A 19353-nucleotide genomic window follows, 5' to 3' on the forward strand; every position below is an offset into this window, starting at 1 on the left:
CCCATCGAAACGATGTCAAACATTGAGATGGTCGAGCGGACAAGCTCCATCGACGATCCATTTGCCGAGCCGGCTCATGCCAAGAGTGCGAAGGCATACGCCTCTGACGATGGCTCGTCGGCGTTGAGGACTGCGATTGCGACGGGCAATATGGAGCGCGTCGGTGTGATGATGTGGGTCCTGACGATGTGTGCCGCGTTGTGTGGCTCATTGTTTGGCTACGACACTGGCTACGTATCCTCTGTTCTTGTCTCTCTGGATCAGTTTGGCGACTTTGGCCTGCTTGGCGATGGTACCAAGCAGTTTATTACGTCGGCTACGTCGCTCGGCGCGTTGATCGGATCGGTCTGTGCCATGTTCCCTTCCGACTGGTTCGGTCGGAAGGCCGTGATTGCGTTGGCCAACATTGTGTTTATTGTAGGCGCCATCATCCAGGCGGCCGCGCACAATACGTGGACACTGATTGGCGGCCGTTTCGTTGTAGGTATCGGTGTCGGCATCGCGTCCATGATTGTGCCGTTGTGGATTGGCGAATTAGCCCCTGCCCACCTGCGTGGACGATTGGTGACGCTCAATGTCGTGTTCCTTACGCTCGGTCAGCTGGTAGCTACCGCCGTAGGTGCTGGCTTTGAAGGCGTCCATGGCGGTTGGCGCTACACAGTCGCTGGCGGTGCGATCCCTGCGATCATTTCCCTGGCGACGATGGCTTGGCTGCCAGAGTCGCCACGGTACGATAGTCACCGCGGCAATCTCGAGCGTGCTGTACGTACGTTCCGCCGGATCTATCCACATGCGACCGAGGAGTACTGCCGGCAGCGGGCTGAAGATCTGGCTCAAGCACTGCATCAGCTGGACACTCGTATGGAGAAGCTGCCGTACATGCAGCGCCTGCGCATGCTGTTGACTGGGCCGAACGCGCGTGCCCTTGCGATCGCATGCGGTCTGCAAGCAATGCAACAGCTCTCTGGTTTCAATACGCTGATGTACTACAGTGGTACCATCTTCGAGGCGATTGGCTTTAACAAGCCTGTTGCTGTCTCGTTGATTGTAAGTGCCACCAACTTCCTGGCGACGCTCTTTGCATTGCGTTTTATTGACTTGATTGGTCGACGTCGTGTACTTCTGTGGTCGGTGCCGATCATGGTCGCAGCCTTGGTCTTTGCAGCAATTTGCTTTGCGTTCCTTCCGACCACACCAAGCGGTGATGTGGTATCCGATATTCCTTCGGGTCGGAAAGTATGGACGTATCTGATTATTGTTGCGTTCATTATTTACGTCTTCTTCTATGGCTTTGGTATCGGCAATGTGCCGTGGCAGCAGGGCGAGCTGTTTGCGATCGAGACGCGTGCTGTGGGAACCAGCATTGCAACGGCGACCAACTGGGCATGCAACTTGATCATTGGTGCGACCTATCTATCGCTGGCTCGGGCTGCGACCTCGTCTGGTTCGTTCGGCTTTTACGCTGGTCTGTGTGCGATTGGCTTTGTGTTCTGCTTGTTCTGTTTCCCAGACACGCGAGGTTTGTCGCTCGAAGAAGTCCACTTCATCTTCCGTGGGTCGTGGGGCATTCGCGCGGCCGAAGAACTGCGAAACGAGAAGAAACGCGTGGCGGAAGAGGCACGTGCGCGCGACGCCATCGAGGCGGCTTTGGCGCCGCGCATGGACTCGCCTATGGATGCGTCAACGACACAGTTTGTCAAACAGCCCACCCATATCACAGTTACGCGCACACGCAACGGTGATGGCGATCTAGATGCCGTGGATATGCTGGACCCCCTCGACGACTACAAGTCGACCAGCTTTACGAGCAGCGGCACGTCCGGCATGAATGGCTCGACCCCAGCTGCGCTGCCCCTGAGCCTTCCTAGTGAGATTCAGCCACCGGAGTTGGCACCAGTTCGTCGCTCGCATTCATTGCCGTACTTGCACGACGCCGCACAGTCAGAGATAGACGTCGTGCATCCCCCGCAGGTGGATGCATCGCAATCGACGAACCCACTGAGCCGCTATTTGGGCATGCATGGCGATGCGCTCATGATGTTTGTGACGTGCTTTGCCAGTCTTGGTGTGTTTATGTTTGGCTACGACCAGGGCGTGATGAGTGGCATTCTCACACACCCTGCCTTTAAAGAGTTCTTTGAGCATCCGACGGCGGCACAGGTCGGTACTATGGTCGCGATTCTCGAGATTGGGGCATTGCTGACGTCGCTGCTAAGTGGTGTGCTTGCAGACCGCTTTGGCCGCAAGGCTGTGCTCGTGTGGGGCGCGCTTCTCTTTTCGCTGGGCGGTATGGTGCAAACGTGTGCTCTTGGGTACCGCTCCATGGTGGTGGGCCGCATTCTCTCAGGTTTCGGTGTGGGCTTTCTCAGCATGATTGTGCCGACGTATCAAAGTGAGGTATCGCCAGCGGAGAACCGCGGCAAGTTGGCGTGCATCGAGTTTACCGGCAACATTGTGGGGTACATGGCCAGCGTGTGGTTTGACTATGCGAGTGGGCTCCTGGAAGGCAATATGGCCTGGCGCACGCCTCTGCTCGTCCAGCCTATGATTGGATTGACGCTGGCGTTTGGGTCGGTCCTGCTGCCAGAGAGTCCACGCTGGCTGTGTGACCAGGACCGCGATAAGGAGGCGATGCTGGTTCTCACAGATCTCCACGACAAGGACGATCCACGACATGTGCGTGCGAAGCTGGAGTTCTGGGAAATCAAGACGAGTGTACTTCAAATGCGTGCGCAGGGCGACCGATCGTATCGTACGATGTGGCAGCGACTGCGCTACCGCACACTGATCGGCATGTCATCGCAAATGTTTGCGCAGTTGAATGGCATCAATGTGATTTCGTACTACGCGCCGCTGGTCTTTGAGAGCGCCGGCTGGATTGGCCGTGACGCGATTCTCATGACGGGGCTCAACGCGATCATGTATGTGCTCTCGACGATTCCCACTTGGTTCCTTGTGGATACGTGGGGCCGCCGTCCGATTCTGCTTACAGGGGCTCTTCTGTGTGCGCTGACGCTAGGGGCATGTGGTCTCTTCTTGCGCGCCAATGTATCGTACACGCCCACTGCTGTGGTAGCGTGTGTCATCTTGTTCAACGCGGCGTTTGGGTTCTCATGGGGCCCTATTCCGTGGGCATGGACGCCCGAGATCATGCCTTTGGCGTTCCGTGCGAAGGGCTCGTCGCTCGCGGCAGCCACCAACTGGGTATTCAACTGGATTGTGGGGCAGCTTACACCGGTTCTGCAAGAGGAAATTGGATGGAAGTTGTACCTGCTGCATGCTTTCTTCTGTCTGTGCTCGTTCGTGGTCGTATACCTGTTCTACCCAGAAACCCAAGGTGTGCCATTGGAAGAAATGGATACGCTGTTTGGCGATGAAGGCGCGCCCATCCCGCAAATGGACTATGAGACAGGCGAAGTGCGCTCCTCGCACGGCTCCGATCCAGAAGTGTGTCGCGTGCGTCGCTCCATCAGTACACACCCGCGCTTCTTCGACGATGTCCAGCAGGAAGTGCAACGGCGGCAGCGCGAGTCGGCACACTCTACCTCGTGGCTCGCTCAGACATGGTCCCGTATGACCAGTGCCTTTGGCTCCCAAAACCGCGGCTCCTATGAAGCACTACCAGTGGATTCGACATCGTAGGCTGTCAGGTGGAATCGTTATTGTAATACATAATTATACAGAGTTGGTACATTAGGAATAGTGACGCGTTCGCCGGTACATATGCGTTGCTTGTGCATGCGCTGCATGTATTTGTGAGTCGAGCTCGTGAAGCTCGCGTTCCAACGTAGCATTCCTGCCTTGCAACCAGTCAAGTAGGTCGATCACCTGGAAGAGGACGGCAGATTTGCTGCCAGCACCGCCGGCACTGCCGCCACGTCCACGCCCACGCCCACGCCCACGCTGACTCTTTCCAGCCATAGCGCGGCTACGTGCACGACGCTGAGCATTGCGTTTGCGCCGCTGAATTTCTTCTTCGTCACAGCCCAGCAGCAAATCTTCCTCTGTGTCCGTTCGATCGTCCAACTCTTCATCCTCCACGCCCGTGCCAGCGCCAGAATTGAGGCCTAGCGCGCGAGCGCCATAGCCCCGCCCTGCATCGAGGAGCTCAGAGAGCTTGGTAAATCCTTCGCGAATTTGATTACGACGGCGCTGCTCGGAAATAATGTGACGCTTGCGTCGGCCGGTCCCTGTGCCTGTTCCTTGTGTCGCATCCGAGGTCGAGTCCTCGTCGCCAGTGTCATTCGACTTGACAGGGGGCGTAGGAGAGGCCATGCCGGACGCGCCGCTTGGCCCTGGTCGCGAGGAAGGAGAGGCGGCATTGGCCCAAGAGGGTGCTAGCGACAAGAATGTGGACGACCCTAACGATGCCAAAGGTGGTAGGGGTAGATCAGAGGTAGGCAAGCCGAGCGATGGTACCGACGGCAACTCAGCAAAGTCCGCATCCAACGAATGCAAGAAGTTGGTCAACATAGCACTTTCATTTTCGTTTAGCAACGTGCTTGACGCTGCTTGAGCATCAGCTGGCGCTGTGAGCGTGGAAGGGAGGGAAGAAGCGACGTGCGCAGGGACGGTGAGCGACGTAGTCATAGGCACTGTGGGTGCCATATCGGCCGGCGTGGAAGTAGTAGACGATGTCGGACGATCCGACATGGACGCAGCGGCAGGCGTCTCGGACTGCAACTCACACGTAAGTCGTGATAAGAAGGATTCATCGAGCTCCAAGTTCGGCGGGAGCTGGCTCGGTACGGCAAAATCTAGCAAGTCAGATCGGAGGCGGCTGGGACATACCTTCAAAGGGACCAGGCGCTGAAGGGAGCGCGCCTGTCGTGAGTGATGAGTTATCCATCGATGGACGTCGGGGCATGGAGGACGAAGCCTCGGCAGATTTGGTAGACGAAGACGTGGCTGGCCACGACATCCCCCTGGCTTCGGTGCTTTTGTCTTCTAGATTGCGTTTCAACGGTAGCCGTACGACTGGCCGATGTCATTGCGTCACAGCGTTCTCGGCCCCTATTTAATCTACACGTGTGATTGGCTGCATTCTTGTACCAGGCCTCCACCTCTATGGGGGGCCACCAGTGATAAGGGCCTCTGGCCACGATGCTGCAGCTGCTTCGATCAACGTCCAAGCCGACGTAATGCGGGTGGGAACGTGGTCAGGTAAGATTTTCCAGGCGTCCTGAGCCCGTTGGATCGAACGACGCTTGGATCGTGTAGACACTTTTTGTGTCGGCACATGCCGCAATGCATGTTCAACGGCGTCATGCGCCAGAAGCTCAACCGAGGTAAGCAGCCGATACGCCGCATCGTCCGTCTCGTCGCTACCCGCCGGGGGCTCGGCTAGGAGGAGTCGTTGGAGCAGAAACTGGAGCCACTATAGGTTAGCATGTGCAGAATACGTACCAATACATTGGTCATCGGTGTAGCATCGCGCCAATCGTTTGCTACCAGGCGTCGCATCGTACGGTACACTTCGTACTGCGAATCACCTTGGCCCGTAAATATAGACTCATCAGAGAAATCATAAGCCCAAATCTCGTCGCCCTGTTGAATACGCGAGAGCGCATAATCGATCATGGTCGCACGTACGCCTGTGCAGGCGGGGGCATGCCGCGCTGCCATGAATTCGACCAAGTTGGCAGACGACGTTGCCATATCTTGCGGTGTCGTAGGCTCATCAAGACGCACCAGTATATTGCTGAGGTGCAAATCACGGTGCTCAAAGCCCAGGTCACGCTCTGCCATGGCAAGGGCACAGGCTGTCTGCCAAAATACGGCAGCTCGTTGAGTCCACGATGTGAAGTGGACATGCTCCAGCTCTTGACCGGCATCGTCCATCATGAGTAGTGCGTATAGTTGCTGTAATGGCAACGTATCAGGCCGCGCATTCTCGGACCGAGACGGGTATGTCGTTTTAAACGCATCCCATGCCCGAAGCAGTTCATCAGGGTACTTTCCACGTACTACACAGGCGCGGTGCAAGTGCACCGTATGCGCTGACCATGTTCGTGTCGGCTGACTGAGCGCCTTCGTAAGTCGCACTTCTCGCTCGACGCTGCTATAGGGAGAGAGGGTAAGTCCACGAGGAAGCTCGTCCAAACTGCCAGAGTCGAGCGCAATGACTTTCATGACACGCGCGGGCCGGCCATCGATCGGTGTGCATTGGTATACGTCAGAATAACTAGCTTCGCCAATTTTGATGAGGGGACCTTGACGAGCCAGCTCAGTGACCATAGTATCAAAGGAAAGAGGAGATTGCTGATCAACACTCGACAATAGAGAGGTCAGCTCCGGCGTTTGGAGCGATAAGTCAGCCATGGCCGTAGACAGGCTAGGCTCTGTGTCTGCTTCATTACCACGGAGGTCAGCCAAGGGACGGCGTGTAGGCGACGCAGGTGGCGAAATATCATATTTGCTTGTCCATGAGCGCAGAGGGGCTGTAATTTTCTTGGTGATGGTATCGCGTGGACTCTGCATCCACGATGGCCACGGCGACGTGAGATCTACGCCCGCAAACAAACTTCGGCGCACAGGCAGCTGTGTCGAGGACCGTGAGGCAGGGGGCGGCGTAGCAGGTTGGTTCTCATCGAATGCCGGCGTCTTTTCTACAATCCTTGTCCGATTTTTGCGTCCATATACATGGATCTGACGTGTATTCGTGCTCTGCATAATGCAGACAACAACACGAAAGCAACCAGCAGCGTGTCACGCCTGCGTGGAGGAGGTGCACCTCCCTCGACACCACGCGTTTGATCACGTGATGATACGAAGACGAGCGCCGGCCGTCCACCGTCTCACGCTTCGCTTTGCCGTCGTGGTGGGAAGAAAAACGATGACGTGGAGTGTCATCGGTGCGCTACAAGGCGTACGCCATGCGCTGCCTACCCCCCATGGTAGCGTGCGTATGATGCATCAAACTTCGGTCCTGGCACGCAAATCGGGGCCTGGCCGCGGCCGTGCACGAAAGAGTCCGAATACGCTTCTTCGTTTGCATGCGGAGGGCAAACTTCGTGGTGCTGAGGCCTTGCAAGCGGCAAGGCTTGTAGAGGAAGAGAGGTTCCGTTCGAGCTTTTCGGGAAAGAGTGACGAAAGTGCACACCCGAGTGATACCATGACATTAAGCGATGCGCGCCAAGTGATTCGGGTATGTATACACGCCCTGCACACTACTAACAGGACAGGCCGTGGATGCAGCGCGGCCACGCAACGCGTATGAACTGCACATTGTAACGTCTGTGCCATCGAACCAAACCAATGCCTTCCGTGGCCGATTAACGTACCCTCGCGACCCACGTATCAAGGGTGAAACCGTACTGGTGTTTGCCGACCAAGACACAGAGGCTGCGCAGGCGGCGGAGCAGGTGAACGAGGAGCTGAAAGCGAGTGGATCTTCGACGCGCTTGATTGTTGGTGGTCAGGAGCTGATTGGTGAAACATCATCAGGCCGTGTGCCTTCGTATACGCGTGTGCTATGCACATCCGCGTTGCTGCCGAGTCTAAGCAAGGCTTTGGCGCGCACGCTGGGTCCGAAAGGTCTGATGCCCAACGTGAAGCGTGGCACTGTGGCCAACGATGGCGAGGAAATGCGTCGCGCTATTGATCAGCTTGTGACAGGTGTCGACTGGCGTGGCGATCGTGTGGGCGTGGTGCGTGGCGCTGTCGGCCGTATTTCGTTCAGCGAGGCGGACTTGCGTGCGAATGTGCAAGCGTTTTTGGATGCCGTCATTGCGCGTGCGGCGAGTGGCCTCACAGGCACCAAGGTGAGCGTTAAAGTCGTGGAGAGCTATGCACGTGATGTGTCATCGCAACGAGAGGATGGCACGACATGGCAACGCCGCGGTCCTGGGGCTATGAAGCGTGCGCAATCGATTATCAAGGATGTCTATCTAAGCTCGACACAGGGCCCAGGTATTCGTCTGCGTTTGGAGGATGTGTTGTAGGTAGGCCCCCCCTGATGCCTAGACGCAGGGCGAAAATAGGGACGCAGCGTAGAAATTAGTCAGCGCATGCACAATGAAGCAGCATCCAACACCAGCGTGGAGTGGCGTCAGGTAGACTGACACGCTCCTTCTTGCCTCGACGAGAGCGAGACAGAACGATTGTAAGTCAGCCATGCGGTTCTTTGCCGCTGTGGCCTTGCTGCTCTCGATTGCAGCCAGTGTGCTGCTGGGACTAGCGACCTTTAGTATTCCGATCAACGATGCGTTTTATCTGTTCCGCGCACGAATGCCAGGCTTGGACTTGAAATTCGGTACGTTTGGCTACAGTGTCAATGGCCAAGATTCGCCGATGAAGCTGGGGTATGTGATACCAAATCTGCCAGGCGACTTGAATGCGATTTCTGGTATCGTGCATACCCTGTCGTACGTGCTCGTTGTGCTTCCCATTGGCTTTGCCTTTGCTGTCGTGACGTTCTTTGCTACGCTGCTGGGCTTGCTATGCTCGCCCGCCATGAATCTGTTAGGTCTGATTCTCGCTGGCATTGGAGGACTGGTCACGACCTTGGCATTTGCAATTATCATTGCACTGTACTATGAAGTGCGCAATCAGCTAGGCAACCAAACCGTGCTCGAGCTGACGTTCGGCAAGGCCTTCTACTTCGCGGTAATCGGTGCGGCGCTCCTTTTCGTGTGTGCTGGCCTGCTTTGCATTGCCGTATGCTGTGATCTCATTCGCCCACGTCGCAGCCGTGGCGGCACGGCATCCACGTCGGCCGCAGCGCCCTCGCAGCCCTACGAGCAAGTGGCCATGCAGCCCACGGTCGCCACAGCGCCCTCACAGCCGCATGATCTGCCGCAATTTGTCGAATACCATGCGCCTACCATGCAAGGAACAACAGTCGAGTCATCGGACTCGCAGCCAGATGTCTACATGTATCCTCCACGCCCCTCGCAGCGAGCGGCGCCGATGTCGTCAGAGCCGTACGCAGCGCCTGGTCCCAACACGGCCGGCATTGGTACGCAGATGGCACGCCGGCAGCCGGTCCTGTTAGCCGAAACGGAGTTGGATCGTCCTCGGGACGCAGGCACCTCGCGTGCGCATTTACTATCGGACCATGAGGACGACGAAGTGTACGGTGATGCCTACGCTGTGCCTTCCACATCCTCTCGTGCCCGCCCTGTGGACGAGTACGCCGACTCGGACTCTGCCTCGGTCCCACCTACCGCGCCAGGCGTCACACAGCAGCAAGCAGATGCATGGTTCCTGCCGGGCGGACGTACAGATGTCGCGCCGGCGGAGCCGCCTCGCTACATCAACACAACGTCGGACTATCCACGTGAGAAGGGCGGCGCCAGGTAAGAGCAAACGTCCTTAGCCACCATGTCTGTAGTTGTACATACATTGCATCATCTTTCTCCTACCAGAGTACGGTACAATCGTTGGCTAGTACAACGGACTACGTTACTTGCTGGGCGACGACGACGGTGGTGGTGGTGGTGTGGGCGTGGGCGCGGGCGCGGGCGCGGGTGCAGGCGCAGGTGCAGGCGCAGGTACAGGTGCAGGCGACGGTGACGACGTGACGGGCGGAGGGGCCGAGGCGGCTGACGCCTCGTCATCCGTTTGGACCGTCTGCATAATCTGGGCCAAGCCACTGAGCTGCTCAGGTCGAAGCTTGGACAAGACCACGCTCAAGTGCAAACGCTGCCGCGACGCAGCAGAGGCGCCAGGCGGCGGCGGCGGCGCTGTAGGTGGGAGAGGCACTTCTGTGATGCCAACCAACAGCACAGGCTCCGTTTGCAAGCCGACCACAGGCCGCGGCGCAGTCAGCCCTGGGTTCATCGCAATCGATTGCCCTGCACTGGCCAAAGAAAGCGCCGGAAGCAGGTGCGAGGCAGGGACGAGGTGAATGCCTAGCGCTGTAAGGCGTGGGACGCAGGTCATCGGGACGACCAACGGCAAAGGCTGCGTTGGAATCCCCTGCGTCGCATTACCTGGCTGAGACGGAGGTGGTCGTACGAGCCCCGATGAGCCTGCGACAGCGATGGGCGGGGCCCCTGCTGAGGTCGCGTTGCCTGGCGACGCCATCGGACCGGGCTGCCCACGTGACGGCATGCCTGCATAGGCCGGCATCGTTCCCGGCGCAAAGGTCGACAAGGGATACGGCGGACGAACGTCGTGAGGCGTGCGGGCCATGGTAGGCGAGGCACGTGTATACGCAGCAGAGGCAGTCCCATCGTCGCCCGGTCGTTTCATCGGCAGCGTAGGACTAGCAGACGTGGACCAATCCCGCATAGGCAACGTACTCCCAGGCAACACACTCGACAAGGGCAGACCCAGGCGCCCAGGTCGCTGTCGTTCAAGCTCTTCCAGCTCAGAACGGGCACGACGTAGCTCTGCAGAGAGATCCTGGAACGTCTTCAGCTCGTCTTCATATAGCAGTCGTTCCCAGTGCTCCAACGAGGCCTGCATGGAAGGTGCGCGATCGTACGTTGTCGCAGATCGCGTCTGAAGAGCCGCAAAGCGCTTCGCTAGTTGCGCACGTCGTTCGTACACGGAGGCAGTGTACGTCGCCGAGGGGAAGGGCGGTAGCGCTAAGCGCATAGAAGGGGTATCTTGCGATGATGCCTCGGTGTCCAGACGTGCGCGCTTGTACGGCACCGAAAACGTGACATTTTCGTTGTCGTCATCATCATCCTGGCTTTCCTTGGTCGCAGACGAGACAGTAGCCTCCATCGCGTGAATCAGATCTTTTTCAGGGAGGTGCCATACATGGTACGGTAATAAACGCTGCACCATATCGTCCCAACTGCGGAACGGCGTTTGTAGATCCGGAGAGAGTATACGTGCGTGATCCTGCGCTAGGCGTGCGCGATAGCGCTCCTGCGTACGTGCGCGCTGCTGCGCCAGCTCTGGATCTTCGCCGACCAAGTCCTTTTGCGGCGGTACACGCGCAGCAGGCGCAGGGCTAGGCACAGCCGGCGACGTCGCTGGCGCTGGTGTGCTGACCGCGACACCGACGCGCGCTGGACTCACAGCCGTATGCGAGGGCGGCGTAGACACCAACGGGGGGGCCGCGCTGGGTGTGAACGATGTGCGACGTGCGCTGGGACCGAGGCCATTCGCTGCGGCCAGCGCATTCGAAATGATAAACGGAGGAGCGGGGCTCGTCGTAGGTGGCGTACCGCGGTGCACGGTAGCCACAGGCGGTGGACGTGCGGCGTCGGTCGCCGTGGTCGGCGGTGGGCGCACGCCATGCCGATGCACCGTGACAATGGGGTTGGTATACTGCGACGAAGCGCCAGGGCGGGTATACACATCCGAGGCACGTACAGGGATGGTGGTGCCAGGCATGACAGACAGTGTCGAGGGCGTCGGCGTGCCGGAGGGTGGGGGCTCGTGACTGCCACTCGGCGTAGATGACGACGGCATGGCAGGCGCTGGGCTCGGCAGCGCAGCGCTCGTCGCTGGCGTACGAGACTCCGCAGGAGGCGACGCAGACACTGCCGTAGCAGCAGAAGAATTAGCGATGCCGGACACGCTGTCGATACAGAGAGAGGTGGTGGCGCAAAAAGTTCGTTCGCGTTACGAATCGCGCTGTCAACACGTCCTCAACGCAAATTGCCTCCGTCTTGGATGCACGCCCCGTTTTCTGCCAAGGGCCGCGGCGGCGACGCCGGGCGTGTTCTGTCGTGATCACGTGCACGCCAGGTCCGTGCTAGGGGGTGCGTCGCTCGCTCTCTCTCGTGAAAGGGCATGGAGACGCTCACGCTGCCCAGTCACTTTCCTGCGGCGGTACGGCATGTGTACCTTGCCCAGTTTGAGAATGTACAGAATGGAGGCGCTTTAAAAGAGGCGCTCATTCAGGCATCCAGAACGCCCGAGGGATCGGAGGACCGGCGACGCATGGACATGGCCTTTATCGATGCGCGTCTGATCGTCAGCCGACGGCAGCTGATCACAGCCATAGTGCAGGCTGTGATCGCGTCTGAACGTCGATGCCTGCGTGGCGAGGAGCCAGATGCGCCGATCGGCCTCAAGACCCCGTCTATTCACTCTGATATCTTGTGGACACTCAACCCGAACAACAATGTACGTCGTCGTGTGTCCCACTGACATCCAGATTGCCGATGCGCTGCGTCGCTTTGGTGTGTCCAGCACGACACGCTCCTTGATCCTTGCGCACATCGCGCCTCCGCCCCCGGCAGGTCCGCGCCCGGAGGCCCTGATGACCCATATGCAGTCGCTGGTCGACGGCCAGGTACGGCACGAAGGCGTAGCGCTCGATACCAATGACGACCATGCGCTCACTCAAATGTCTCTGCAAGACACTGCATCGCCATGGAAGGAGCTGGGCAAAGTGTACAAGCTCCAAGATACCTTGGCATTCCAAAACCGCGATGCAGCGGCGGTGGAAGAATTGATCTGTGCTACGGTCGCTACGAAGTACATAGGCAATTAATTAGTCCATCTCGACCAGGCTACTGTAAGTCACTTTCGCAACGTACTGGTACTCGGGTGCATCCAACTTCTCTGCCCCCTTGAGGAACGGAATCGAGACGATGAACAGGTACTCCACTGTCTTGGCGCCCAGCTGACGCACAAGTTCGCCGGCCGCCGAGGCAGAGCCACCGGTAGCGATCAGATCATCCACAATCAACACGTTGGAGCCAGCGGGAATCGCATCCTTCTGCATCTCAAACACGTCCTCACCGTATTCCTTCTGGAACGTCGCCTGTGCACACGTGCCAGGCAACTTGCCGCGCTTGCGCACAGGCACAAAGCCAGCGCCCAAACGCTGCGCAATGATCGGCGCAAGAAGGAAACCACGCGCATCCAAGCCCACGACATAGTTGATGCGCGCATCCGCCTGCGAGTGTGCCAAGCGTGGGAGTGTCGACGTGAAGATATGCGACATGAAGTGCGTGATCAGCAGCTCAAACGTGATCGGGTCGCGCAGCACAGGCAGCACATCGCAAAACAGCACACCCTTCTTGGGCCAGTCAGGGTAGTACTCTACTGTGAGCTAGTCATATTCACGTACGGAACTTGGCCTTGAGCAATTCGATATCAGCCATGGCGGTCGACAATACAAAGAAAAGGGCCCTCGAGGCGCCGTGCGCGCGTTTTCTTGGTTCGGTCTCGCGTTCGCCCTCAGGACGGCCAGAGCCACGCCGCCATGCAATGGAGGTGTGTATTACATAATAAGGTGCCCCGATTCGCTACCACGCCATCGCACGTTTGCTGCTGTGACTGCCTAGATGAACGAGCCTGGCGCCGAGCCGGCGCCACCCCCACCTCCTATGGAGGCCATCCATCCCACAGTATGTATTATGGACAAATTGACGTGTAGCTCTCTTCCGAATCGTTCAGTCAGGAGGCCCATGCCGTAGCGCAAATGGCGCCATACGTCACGGACCCCGCGCAGTTTCTCCTGAACATTCCGTCCGACAAGCCCTTTACGACACAGGTCCCAGCGTCGCTCTTCGACGAATGCGTCGCTGTCCTCAAACGTACGGTACAGTGGCGTGTATCGTCGACACGCTACAACGGCGCCCTCCCCCATGGACGTCGATATGCATGGCGCAAGCACTACGTATGTGATCACTCAGGCAAGCCACGCGATCGTCGGAATCCCAATCTGGCCCCAGGAAAGCGTCGGTCACGGCGGGCATCGATCAAGATTGGATGCCCTGCCTCGTTCACAGCGACACAGGAAATGGGAAGCGACATGGTCGTAATGGTATGTCGTTTCCAGCATCAGGGCCATACAGTCAATACACGTGAGTATTGGGCAAGCTCGCGTATCCCGGACAATGTGCGTGAATGGATCAAGGAAAGGGTGAGCGAGGGTCATGACCAGAAAGAAATTGTGCAAATGATCCATGAGCACCAGAAAAATGCGGCCAACATACCCCCTACGAGCCCCGCGTTCATCCCTCCTGGCGTCCAAATTACACGTATGGACGTATACAATATCATAAAACGTCACAAAAGTATAAAGGCTCAGGAACATGACGTGGGCTCAAAAACAGTCTCCACGTCACGCCGGCCAATGGTGAACGAAGGTGTGCCGCTCGATTTGAGTACGCAAAGTGGGGCTGCGGCTGCTGCCGCGGCTGCAGCGGCAGCAGCCGCGGCGGCGGCTGTTCCTACGTCATCGCTCCATATGAGTGACGCACCGCCTCCGAACGACTCTCATGCGCTGGATCCAGCTACCGCAGCAGCATCGTACTCCCTTTTATCGCCCAATGCTCAGCTTCCTCCCGCTACACCGGAAGAGGCAGTGAGTTTCGCTCAGCAATGGAGCGATTTGCTAGCCAATTTGCAAGCGCTTCAACCACAGATGATGGAAAATGCGCTCACAGCAGGCACAGCACGTCAGCCCAACACTGCAGCGGAGTGGTCGCAGGCGATCGCCCAGCTCACACAAGCTTGGTACATGGCCAGCAATCTGGTTGACCGACCGTCGTTATCTTCCCATAATCCACCCCCCTCCTAGTTGAGCCTTGAGCCAAGTATACGTGTGTTGGTGTAGATCCCAGCTAGAAAATGGACGCATTTAAGAACCCCACCTGTCCTCCCTCCACTTGTCTCCTAGCCACACCACCATCGCGCGATGGCCGACACCGCACGGCCTGTGCGTGCCATCACAGATCCCACGCTTCTGCCAAGCATAGTACCACGAATCCAGGCCATTGGGCGTCTGTTAGAGCAGATCCGCGATACGCCACTACCCCCTTCGGATGAAGCACGCTCGACAGAGCAGCCCATGGAACTGACGTCCACCGCGGCGGATACCTCGTTGCCGAATTTGGCGCTGGGCACGATCAATGACGAGGAGGATTGGGATCCATGGTCGCAGACAGATACAACGTCGACGTCGGAGCGGCATATCCCGACAGAGCTCTTGCAGGCATTGGCACGAGAAGCGACTGCCCTCCAGTCTACGTTGACGGACGCACGCCGAGCTGTGGATGCAGCGCCTGGCTCTGATATGAGTGTGGATGAGCAAGTATCTGTCATAGCTACCTCGGAGGCGTATCAACAAAAACAAGCGTACGTATATAACTATGTCTTACCTTTAGCGACCTTCATGCCAAGTGGACAGAGCTGCTGCCGACATTGACAGCAACAGGACGCACCGATGCGATGCTACTCGACTAGTTCAATGCCTGCTTGGCGCAATGTACGCTTAGACTGAAGGAGCATGGGACTGTGTGTGTGGTTAGGTACGCCGATATCAGCACACGTACGCATCGATCATCACATCACGGCCGTTGTGCGTCAGGCCAACAGCGCCTTTGTTCTGTGCCACGCCCTGCTTGTAGGCGTCCCAAATCGCTTGCGCTAACGCAATGTCTGCGGTGTTACTCACACATTACATACCCTGTTCGGAGGGCGAGAAGGCCCGTCGCATTACATCCAGCTGAGCAGGATGAATCGCCTGCTTGCCATCGAAGCCGAGCATTGCGCCTTCCTCGCATTCTTCATGTAGATAGGCTTCGTCTTTGTATTCTATGCATACCATATCCTGTGTGTGAGTAGCCCTGTACGTACGATCGCTTGCAGTTGGTACGCTTTCGCGATCGTCACGAGCTGTGAGCGGGGAAAGAGCAGGCCACGACGATCACGGGTACGTCGCACACCTGTAGCTGCACAGTAGTCCTCACTGGGATCAGTACGCTTATACGTACCTGGCAAACAACAAGGCGACAATGCGCGCCACATGGTCGTATGAAGCCAAGCGGTCCTTTGCCTTTTCAATGAGCGTCGGTATGTGCAGCAGGGATGCAGCACTCTCAATCGAGACAATCATATTGAGAGGCGATGTCGCACTGTATGAGCCTGTGCGAGCCGCACACGATGCGACCATTTCAATGTCCTCGACCTGCTCGACTTTCGGCAGGAGCACGGCCTAGCGTCAGATATGCGGCGCACGTACCTGCACACGATGGCTTTGCAATACAATATCCAAGTCACTCTCTGCCACATCGCGGCGTGTCGATGGGGCATTTATGCGCACTGCCAATTCGGGGCCCTCGGAGGGCGCTGCCTAGTCGTCAGAGTAGGGGCGGTGCGCCGTCACGTACCTGCAGAGCCTGCAATACCATGCCCTGCGCTGTGCCCTTACGATGCTCCGCCACGCTATTTTCCAGATCAAACACTATCGTATCTGGGGTCATCCGGCGGCTCTGACGCGAGCGTCAGTGGCTCTGCTACGTACCTTGACAAGCATTTTTTCCGAGCTGCCTGGCACGTACAACAAACTGCGGCGTGGGTGATCATGCGGCGTGGACGTGAACGTGCGCCATCCTACCCATACGGGAGACCGACTAGCGCACGTTCGTACACGATATAAAGCTTGCAATGCGAGCATGTCGATGGAAGGAAGGCGCACCGTGGCGTCGCTAGCGCCGTCCCTTGACGGCCTGCCTGCCTGCCTGCCTGCGCACGGCCGCGGGGTAACGCCTTTTCTCCACGTATGCACGTGATCACGAGGCCTTGGAAGGTGCCTGCTTCGTCACGTCTTGGCTTTGGACGTGATGGCCCTACCAGCGGTGGATGAAAGGTGGGTGCCTATCGTGCACATGGCGCAGCCACTTCTTGTGGCAGCGTGCATGATGCTGGCTATCCACCTTCGTATGCTTCGACGTCTTTTCCGTCGTGAAGGCCAAATTTCACTGGATGCTATGCCAGAGGCTTTGCTTCCACAGCCTGTCGTGGTAGCGCAGCATGAGCGCTACTCCAAGTCGACGCGGTGGGCGATTTTGCTGATTGCTCTGTCGTTCTTTGTGTCAGGTATCATGATCGCGGTCGGGGCGGTGCTACCGCCCCACATCTGGCTCCCTGACACACATGAATGGGACTGCCTTGCTGTCCAAGCCGTCGGCGGTGCGTTGGCCTGGTTGCTCGTGGCGTTAGCTACGATGCGCGAGGAGCGTAGGTACGGCGCAGGCCACTTCCGCCGTGATCGTCTGATGGCGTATGTATGCCTGAGCCTGGTATGCGACTTGTTCTTGCTGTATGTACATGGCCACCAGTCCGCGTCCTCGGATGTGCGCGTATGGACACGCATGCAGGTGGGCGTGTTGTTTGTGCGTAGTGTGCTTTTGTACCCCCTTGTTGCTTGGATCGCGTACAAGGAGCGCGTGTGGTATGTCCAGGCAGCCGCGTTGCCCACCGCCACGACCGAGGCGGGACCTTCGTCGGCCGCTGCGGCAGGCCCGAGCGCCAGCACGCCAGCGCCTGTTACGTCCCCTACGTTTTTCTCGCTGCTGAAGCGCGTGCGTGTGCTTGGCCCGTACTTGTGGCCCAGCAAGTCGCCACGGCTGCAAGTCATGGCCGTCGTCTGTGTCGGTCTGCTGTTCACGGCGCGTGTGATCAACTTGATGGTCCCCATTGCGCTGGGTCACGTTGTTGCCTCGTTGAGTGAGGGCCGTGATCCATGGCGTGCGATTCTGACGTTTGCGCTCTTGAAGCTGTTCCAGGGCTCCGGTGGTCTTGTCACCGTGGCGCAGAACTTGCTGTGGTACCCCATTGCATGGTACTCGGATGTGAACATGAGCCGCTTGATGTTTGACCGTGTGCTGAATCTGTCGATGTCGTTCCATACGAAGCGAAAGACAGGGGAGCTGATCCGTACTTTGGACCGTGGCTCGGCGATCAACAACTTCTTTGAGTACCTCCTCTTCTCGCTGACGCCCGTATTTGTTGATATCTTCGTGGCTGTGGCGTATATGTCCATTGTGTTTGGGCCCTATGTGGGCGCTGTGCTGCTGCTGATTATGGTCCTGTACACGTGGTGCAGTGTCCGTATCACGACGTGGCGTACCCAGCTGCGCCGCGAGATGAATACCAAGGACTCGGCCTGCAAGGCCATTACCACGGATACGCTGCTCAACTACGAGACAGTCAAATGCTACAGCAACGAGCAGTACGAATCGAACCGCTTTGGCGAGGCGATGGAGGCGTACCGCCAAGCGGAGTACCGCCTCGTGTTCAGTCTCAACATGCTGAATCTGATCCAGAACGTGATTTTGTCGGTGGGCACGCTGCTCACCGTCCTTGCTGTGGCCTATACTGTGGTGCATGGTCAGACTACGCCGTCGCAGTTTGTCGTGTTCATTTCGTACCTGCAGCAGGTGTACCAGCCACTGAACATGATGGGCACACTGTACCGCGTCGTGAACCAAAACCTCGTGGATACGGACAAGCTCATGGAGCTGCTCGACGAGGAAGTCGATATCAAGGACGTGCCTGGCGCGCCTGACTTGCATGTGGCACGTGGCGAGATCGCGTTTGAGGATGTGCACTTTTCGTACGACCAAGGCCGATCGACTGCCTTGGACGGCCTTTCGTTCACGATCAAGGCCCATGAACGTGTGGCGCTGGTCGGTGAGAGTGGTTCAGGCAAGTCGACTGTGCTCAAGCTGCTATACCGCTTTTACGATGTGTCCCGTGGACGTATTCTCATTGACGGCCAGGACATTCGCGATGTCACGCAGCAGAGCCTGCGCAAGTCCATCGGCATTGTGCCGCAGGAGCCATCACTGTTCAACATGGACATCCGGCACAATATCCAGTACGGCGACGTGACAGCCTCTGACGAAGCGATCGAGGCAGCTGCACGTGCTGCGCAAATCCATGATCGGATCAAGGAATTCCCCGATGGCTACGATACCGTCGTGGGTGAACGTGGCGTGCGTCTGAGCGGTGGTGAGAAGCAGCGTGTCGCGATTGCACGCACGATCTTGAAGAACCCGCCGATTCTGCTGCTCGACGAAGCTACGTCCGCGCTGGACAGCCATACTGAGCGGCAGTTGCAGTCCGCGCTGCAGACGCTCATGCAAGGCCGCTCGTCCTTGACGATTGCGCACCGTTTGTCGACTATCATTGACTGCGACAAGATCCTTGTCGCTGATCATGGTCGCATTATTGAGGCGGGTACCCACGACGAGCTTATCAAGCTGGGTGGCAAGTACAGCCACCTATGGCGACAGCAGAGCAAGACGCAGGCCGAGCAGGCAGCGGAGGCCCAAGCCTTTGCGTCGACGTCCGCAACCGGCCCTGCCCCTGCGTTTGTGTCGGACAAGACCGGCGACTCGACTGCGAAGGCCGGCAAGGCCAGCACTGCGCCCAACGCCAAGGCTGATGTCAACGCCGACAGCAAGCCTGCTAGCACGTCTGGCAAGGCCGAGGCCCACACCGAGACGACGGCTCCTCCTGAGGCTGCCGCCGCTACGCCCACACCGTCGTCACGCAATGCCAAGCGCAAGCATCGGCATCGCCGCGGCAAGCGCTAGCGCTAGATAGTCGTCGTCTTTGGGCAGTATGAAATTCAATCAACATATACGCAGTCTACACCAAAGAAACAATTACTCCAAACTCTGTCTAGTACGGTGCCATACC

At 58.0% G+C, this 19353-nt stretch overlaps 12 protein-coding genes across 12 annotated transcripts; 7 read left to right on the top strand and 5 right to left on the bottom strand.

Annotated features, from left to right (window-relative positions):
- Positions 1-12: 12 nt before the first annotated feature.
- Malapachy_3828 (mfs monosaccharide transporter) lies at positions 13-3642 on the top strand (the record flags this gene model as incomplete). Its single annotated transcript, XM_018138287.1, has 1 exon — positions 13-3642. One exon carries the CDS (start codon positions 13-15, stop codon positions 3640-3642), a length of 3630 nt encoding a protein of 1209 aa, XP_017992058.1.
- Positions 3643-3693: 51 nt separating this feature from the next.
- On the bottom strand, positions 3694-4867 carry Malapachy_3879 (helix-loop-helix dna-binding domain-containing protein; the record flags this gene model as incomplete). Its single annotated transcript, XM_018138338.1, has 2 exons — positions 3694-4757; positions 4792-4867. The coding sequence occupies 2 exons, from the start codon at positions 4865-4867 to the stop codon at positions 3694-3696; spliced, it is 1140 nt and encodes a 379-aa protein (XP_017991847.1).
- Positions 4868-5065: 198 nt separating this feature from the next.
- Malapachy_3873 (other haspin protein kinase) lies at positions 5066-6672 on the bottom strand (the record flags this gene model as incomplete). Its single annotated transcript, XM_018138332.1, has 2 exons — positions 5066-5377; positions 5407-6672. The coding sequence occupies 2 exons, from the start codon at positions 6670-6672 to the stop codon at positions 5066-5068; spliced, it is 1578 nt and encodes a 525-aa protein (XP_017991941.1).
- A 163-nt stretch (positions 6673-6835) lies between these two features.
- On the top strand, positions 6836-7943 carry Malapachy_3831 (50s ribosomal protein l1; the record flags this gene model as incomplete). The annotated part of the gene is made up of 2 exons (XM_018138290.1): positions 6836-7147; positions 7185-7943. 2 exons carry the CDS (start codon positions 6836-6838, stop codon positions 7941-7943), a joined length of 1071 nt encoding a protein of 356 aa, XP_017992004.1.
- A 172-nt stretch (positions 7944-8115) lies between these two features.
- Positions 8116-9303, top strand: Malapachy_3861 (hypothetical protein; the record flags this gene model as incomplete). The annotated part of the gene is made up of 1 exon (XM_018138320.1): positions 8116-9303. One exon carries the CDS (start codon positions 8116-8118, stop codon positions 9301-9303), a length of 1188 nt encoding a protein of 395 aa, XP_017991559.1.
- Positions 9304-9315: 12 nt separating this feature from the next.
- Positions 9316-11373, bottom strand: Malapachy_3870 (hypothetical protein; the record flags this gene model as incomplete). The annotated part of the gene is made up of 1 exon (XM_018138329.1): positions 9316-11373. One exon carries the CDS (start codon positions 11371-11373, stop codon positions 9406-9408), a length of 1968 nt encoding a protein of 655 aa, XP_017991663.1. The 3' UTR covers positions 9316-9405.
- A 324-nt stretch (positions 11374-11697) lies between these two features.
- Malapachy_3826 (hypothetical protein) lies at positions 11698-12403 on the top strand (the record flags this gene model as incomplete). Its single annotated transcript, XM_018138285.1, has 2 exons — positions 11698-12033; positions 12065-12403. 2 exons carry the CDS (start codon positions 11698-11700, stop codon positions 12401-12403), a joined length of 675 nt encoding a protein of 224 aa, XP_017992049.1.
- Positions 12404-13019, bottom strand: Malapachy_3841 (adenine phosphoribosyltransferase; the record flags this gene model as incomplete). Its single annotated transcript, XM_018138300.1, has 3 exons — positions 12404-12422; positions 12450-12957; positions 12986-13019. 3 exons carry the CDS (start codon positions 13017-13019, stop codon positions 12404-12406), a joined length of 561 nt encoding a protein of 186 aa, XP_017991544.1.
- Positions 13020-13202: 183 nt separating this feature from the next.
- Positions 13203-14443, top strand: Malapachy_3859 (hypothetical protein; the record flags this gene model as incomplete). The annotated part of the gene is made up of 2 exons (XM_018138318.1): positions 13203-13265; positions 13295-14443. 2 exons carry the CDS (start codon positions 13203-13205, stop codon positions 14441-14443), a joined length of 1212 nt encoding a protein of 403 aa, XP_017991791.1.
- A 117-nt stretch (positions 14444-14560) lies between these two features.
- Malapachy_3865 (hypothetical protein) lies at positions 14561-15108 on the top strand (the record flags this gene model as incomplete). The annotated part of the gene is made up of 2 exons (XM_018138324.1): positions 14561-15000; positions 15030-15108. 2 exons carry the CDS (start codon positions 14561-14563, stop codon positions 15106-15108), a joined length of 519 nt encoding a protein of 172 aa, XP_017991940.1.
- On the bottom strand, positions 15097-16180 carry Malapachy_3881 (citrate lyase beta subunit; the record flags this gene model as incomplete). Its single annotated transcript, XM_018138340.1, has 8 exons — positions 15097-15157; positions 15198-15303; positions 15331-15475; positions 15502-15613; positions 15639-15859; positions 15887-15997; positions 16035-16136; positions 16169-16180. The coding sequence occupies 8 exons, from the start codon at positions 16178-16180 to the stop codon at positions 15097-15099; spliced, it is 870 nt and encodes a 289-aa protein (XP_017991782.1).
- A 382-nt stretch (positions 16181-16562) lies between these two features.
- Malapachy_3817 (mitochondrial inner membrane abc transporter) lies at positions 16563-19247 on the top strand (the record flags this gene model as incomplete). The annotated part of the gene is made up of 1 exon (XM_018138276.1): positions 16563-19247. One exon carries the CDS (start codon positions 16563-16565, stop codon positions 19245-19247), a length of 2685 nt encoding a protein of 894 aa, XP_017991955.1.
- Between the last annotated feature and the right edge of the window lie 106 nt (positions 19248-19353).

Source organism: Malassezia pachydermatis (genome assembly GCF_001278385.1).
Source record: "Malassezia pachydermatis strain CBS 1879 chromosome Unknown scaffold4, whole genome shotgun sequence".
NCBI lineage: Eukaryota > Fungi > Basidiomycota > Malasseziomycetes > Malasseziales > Malasseziaceae > Malassezia > Malassezia pachydermatis.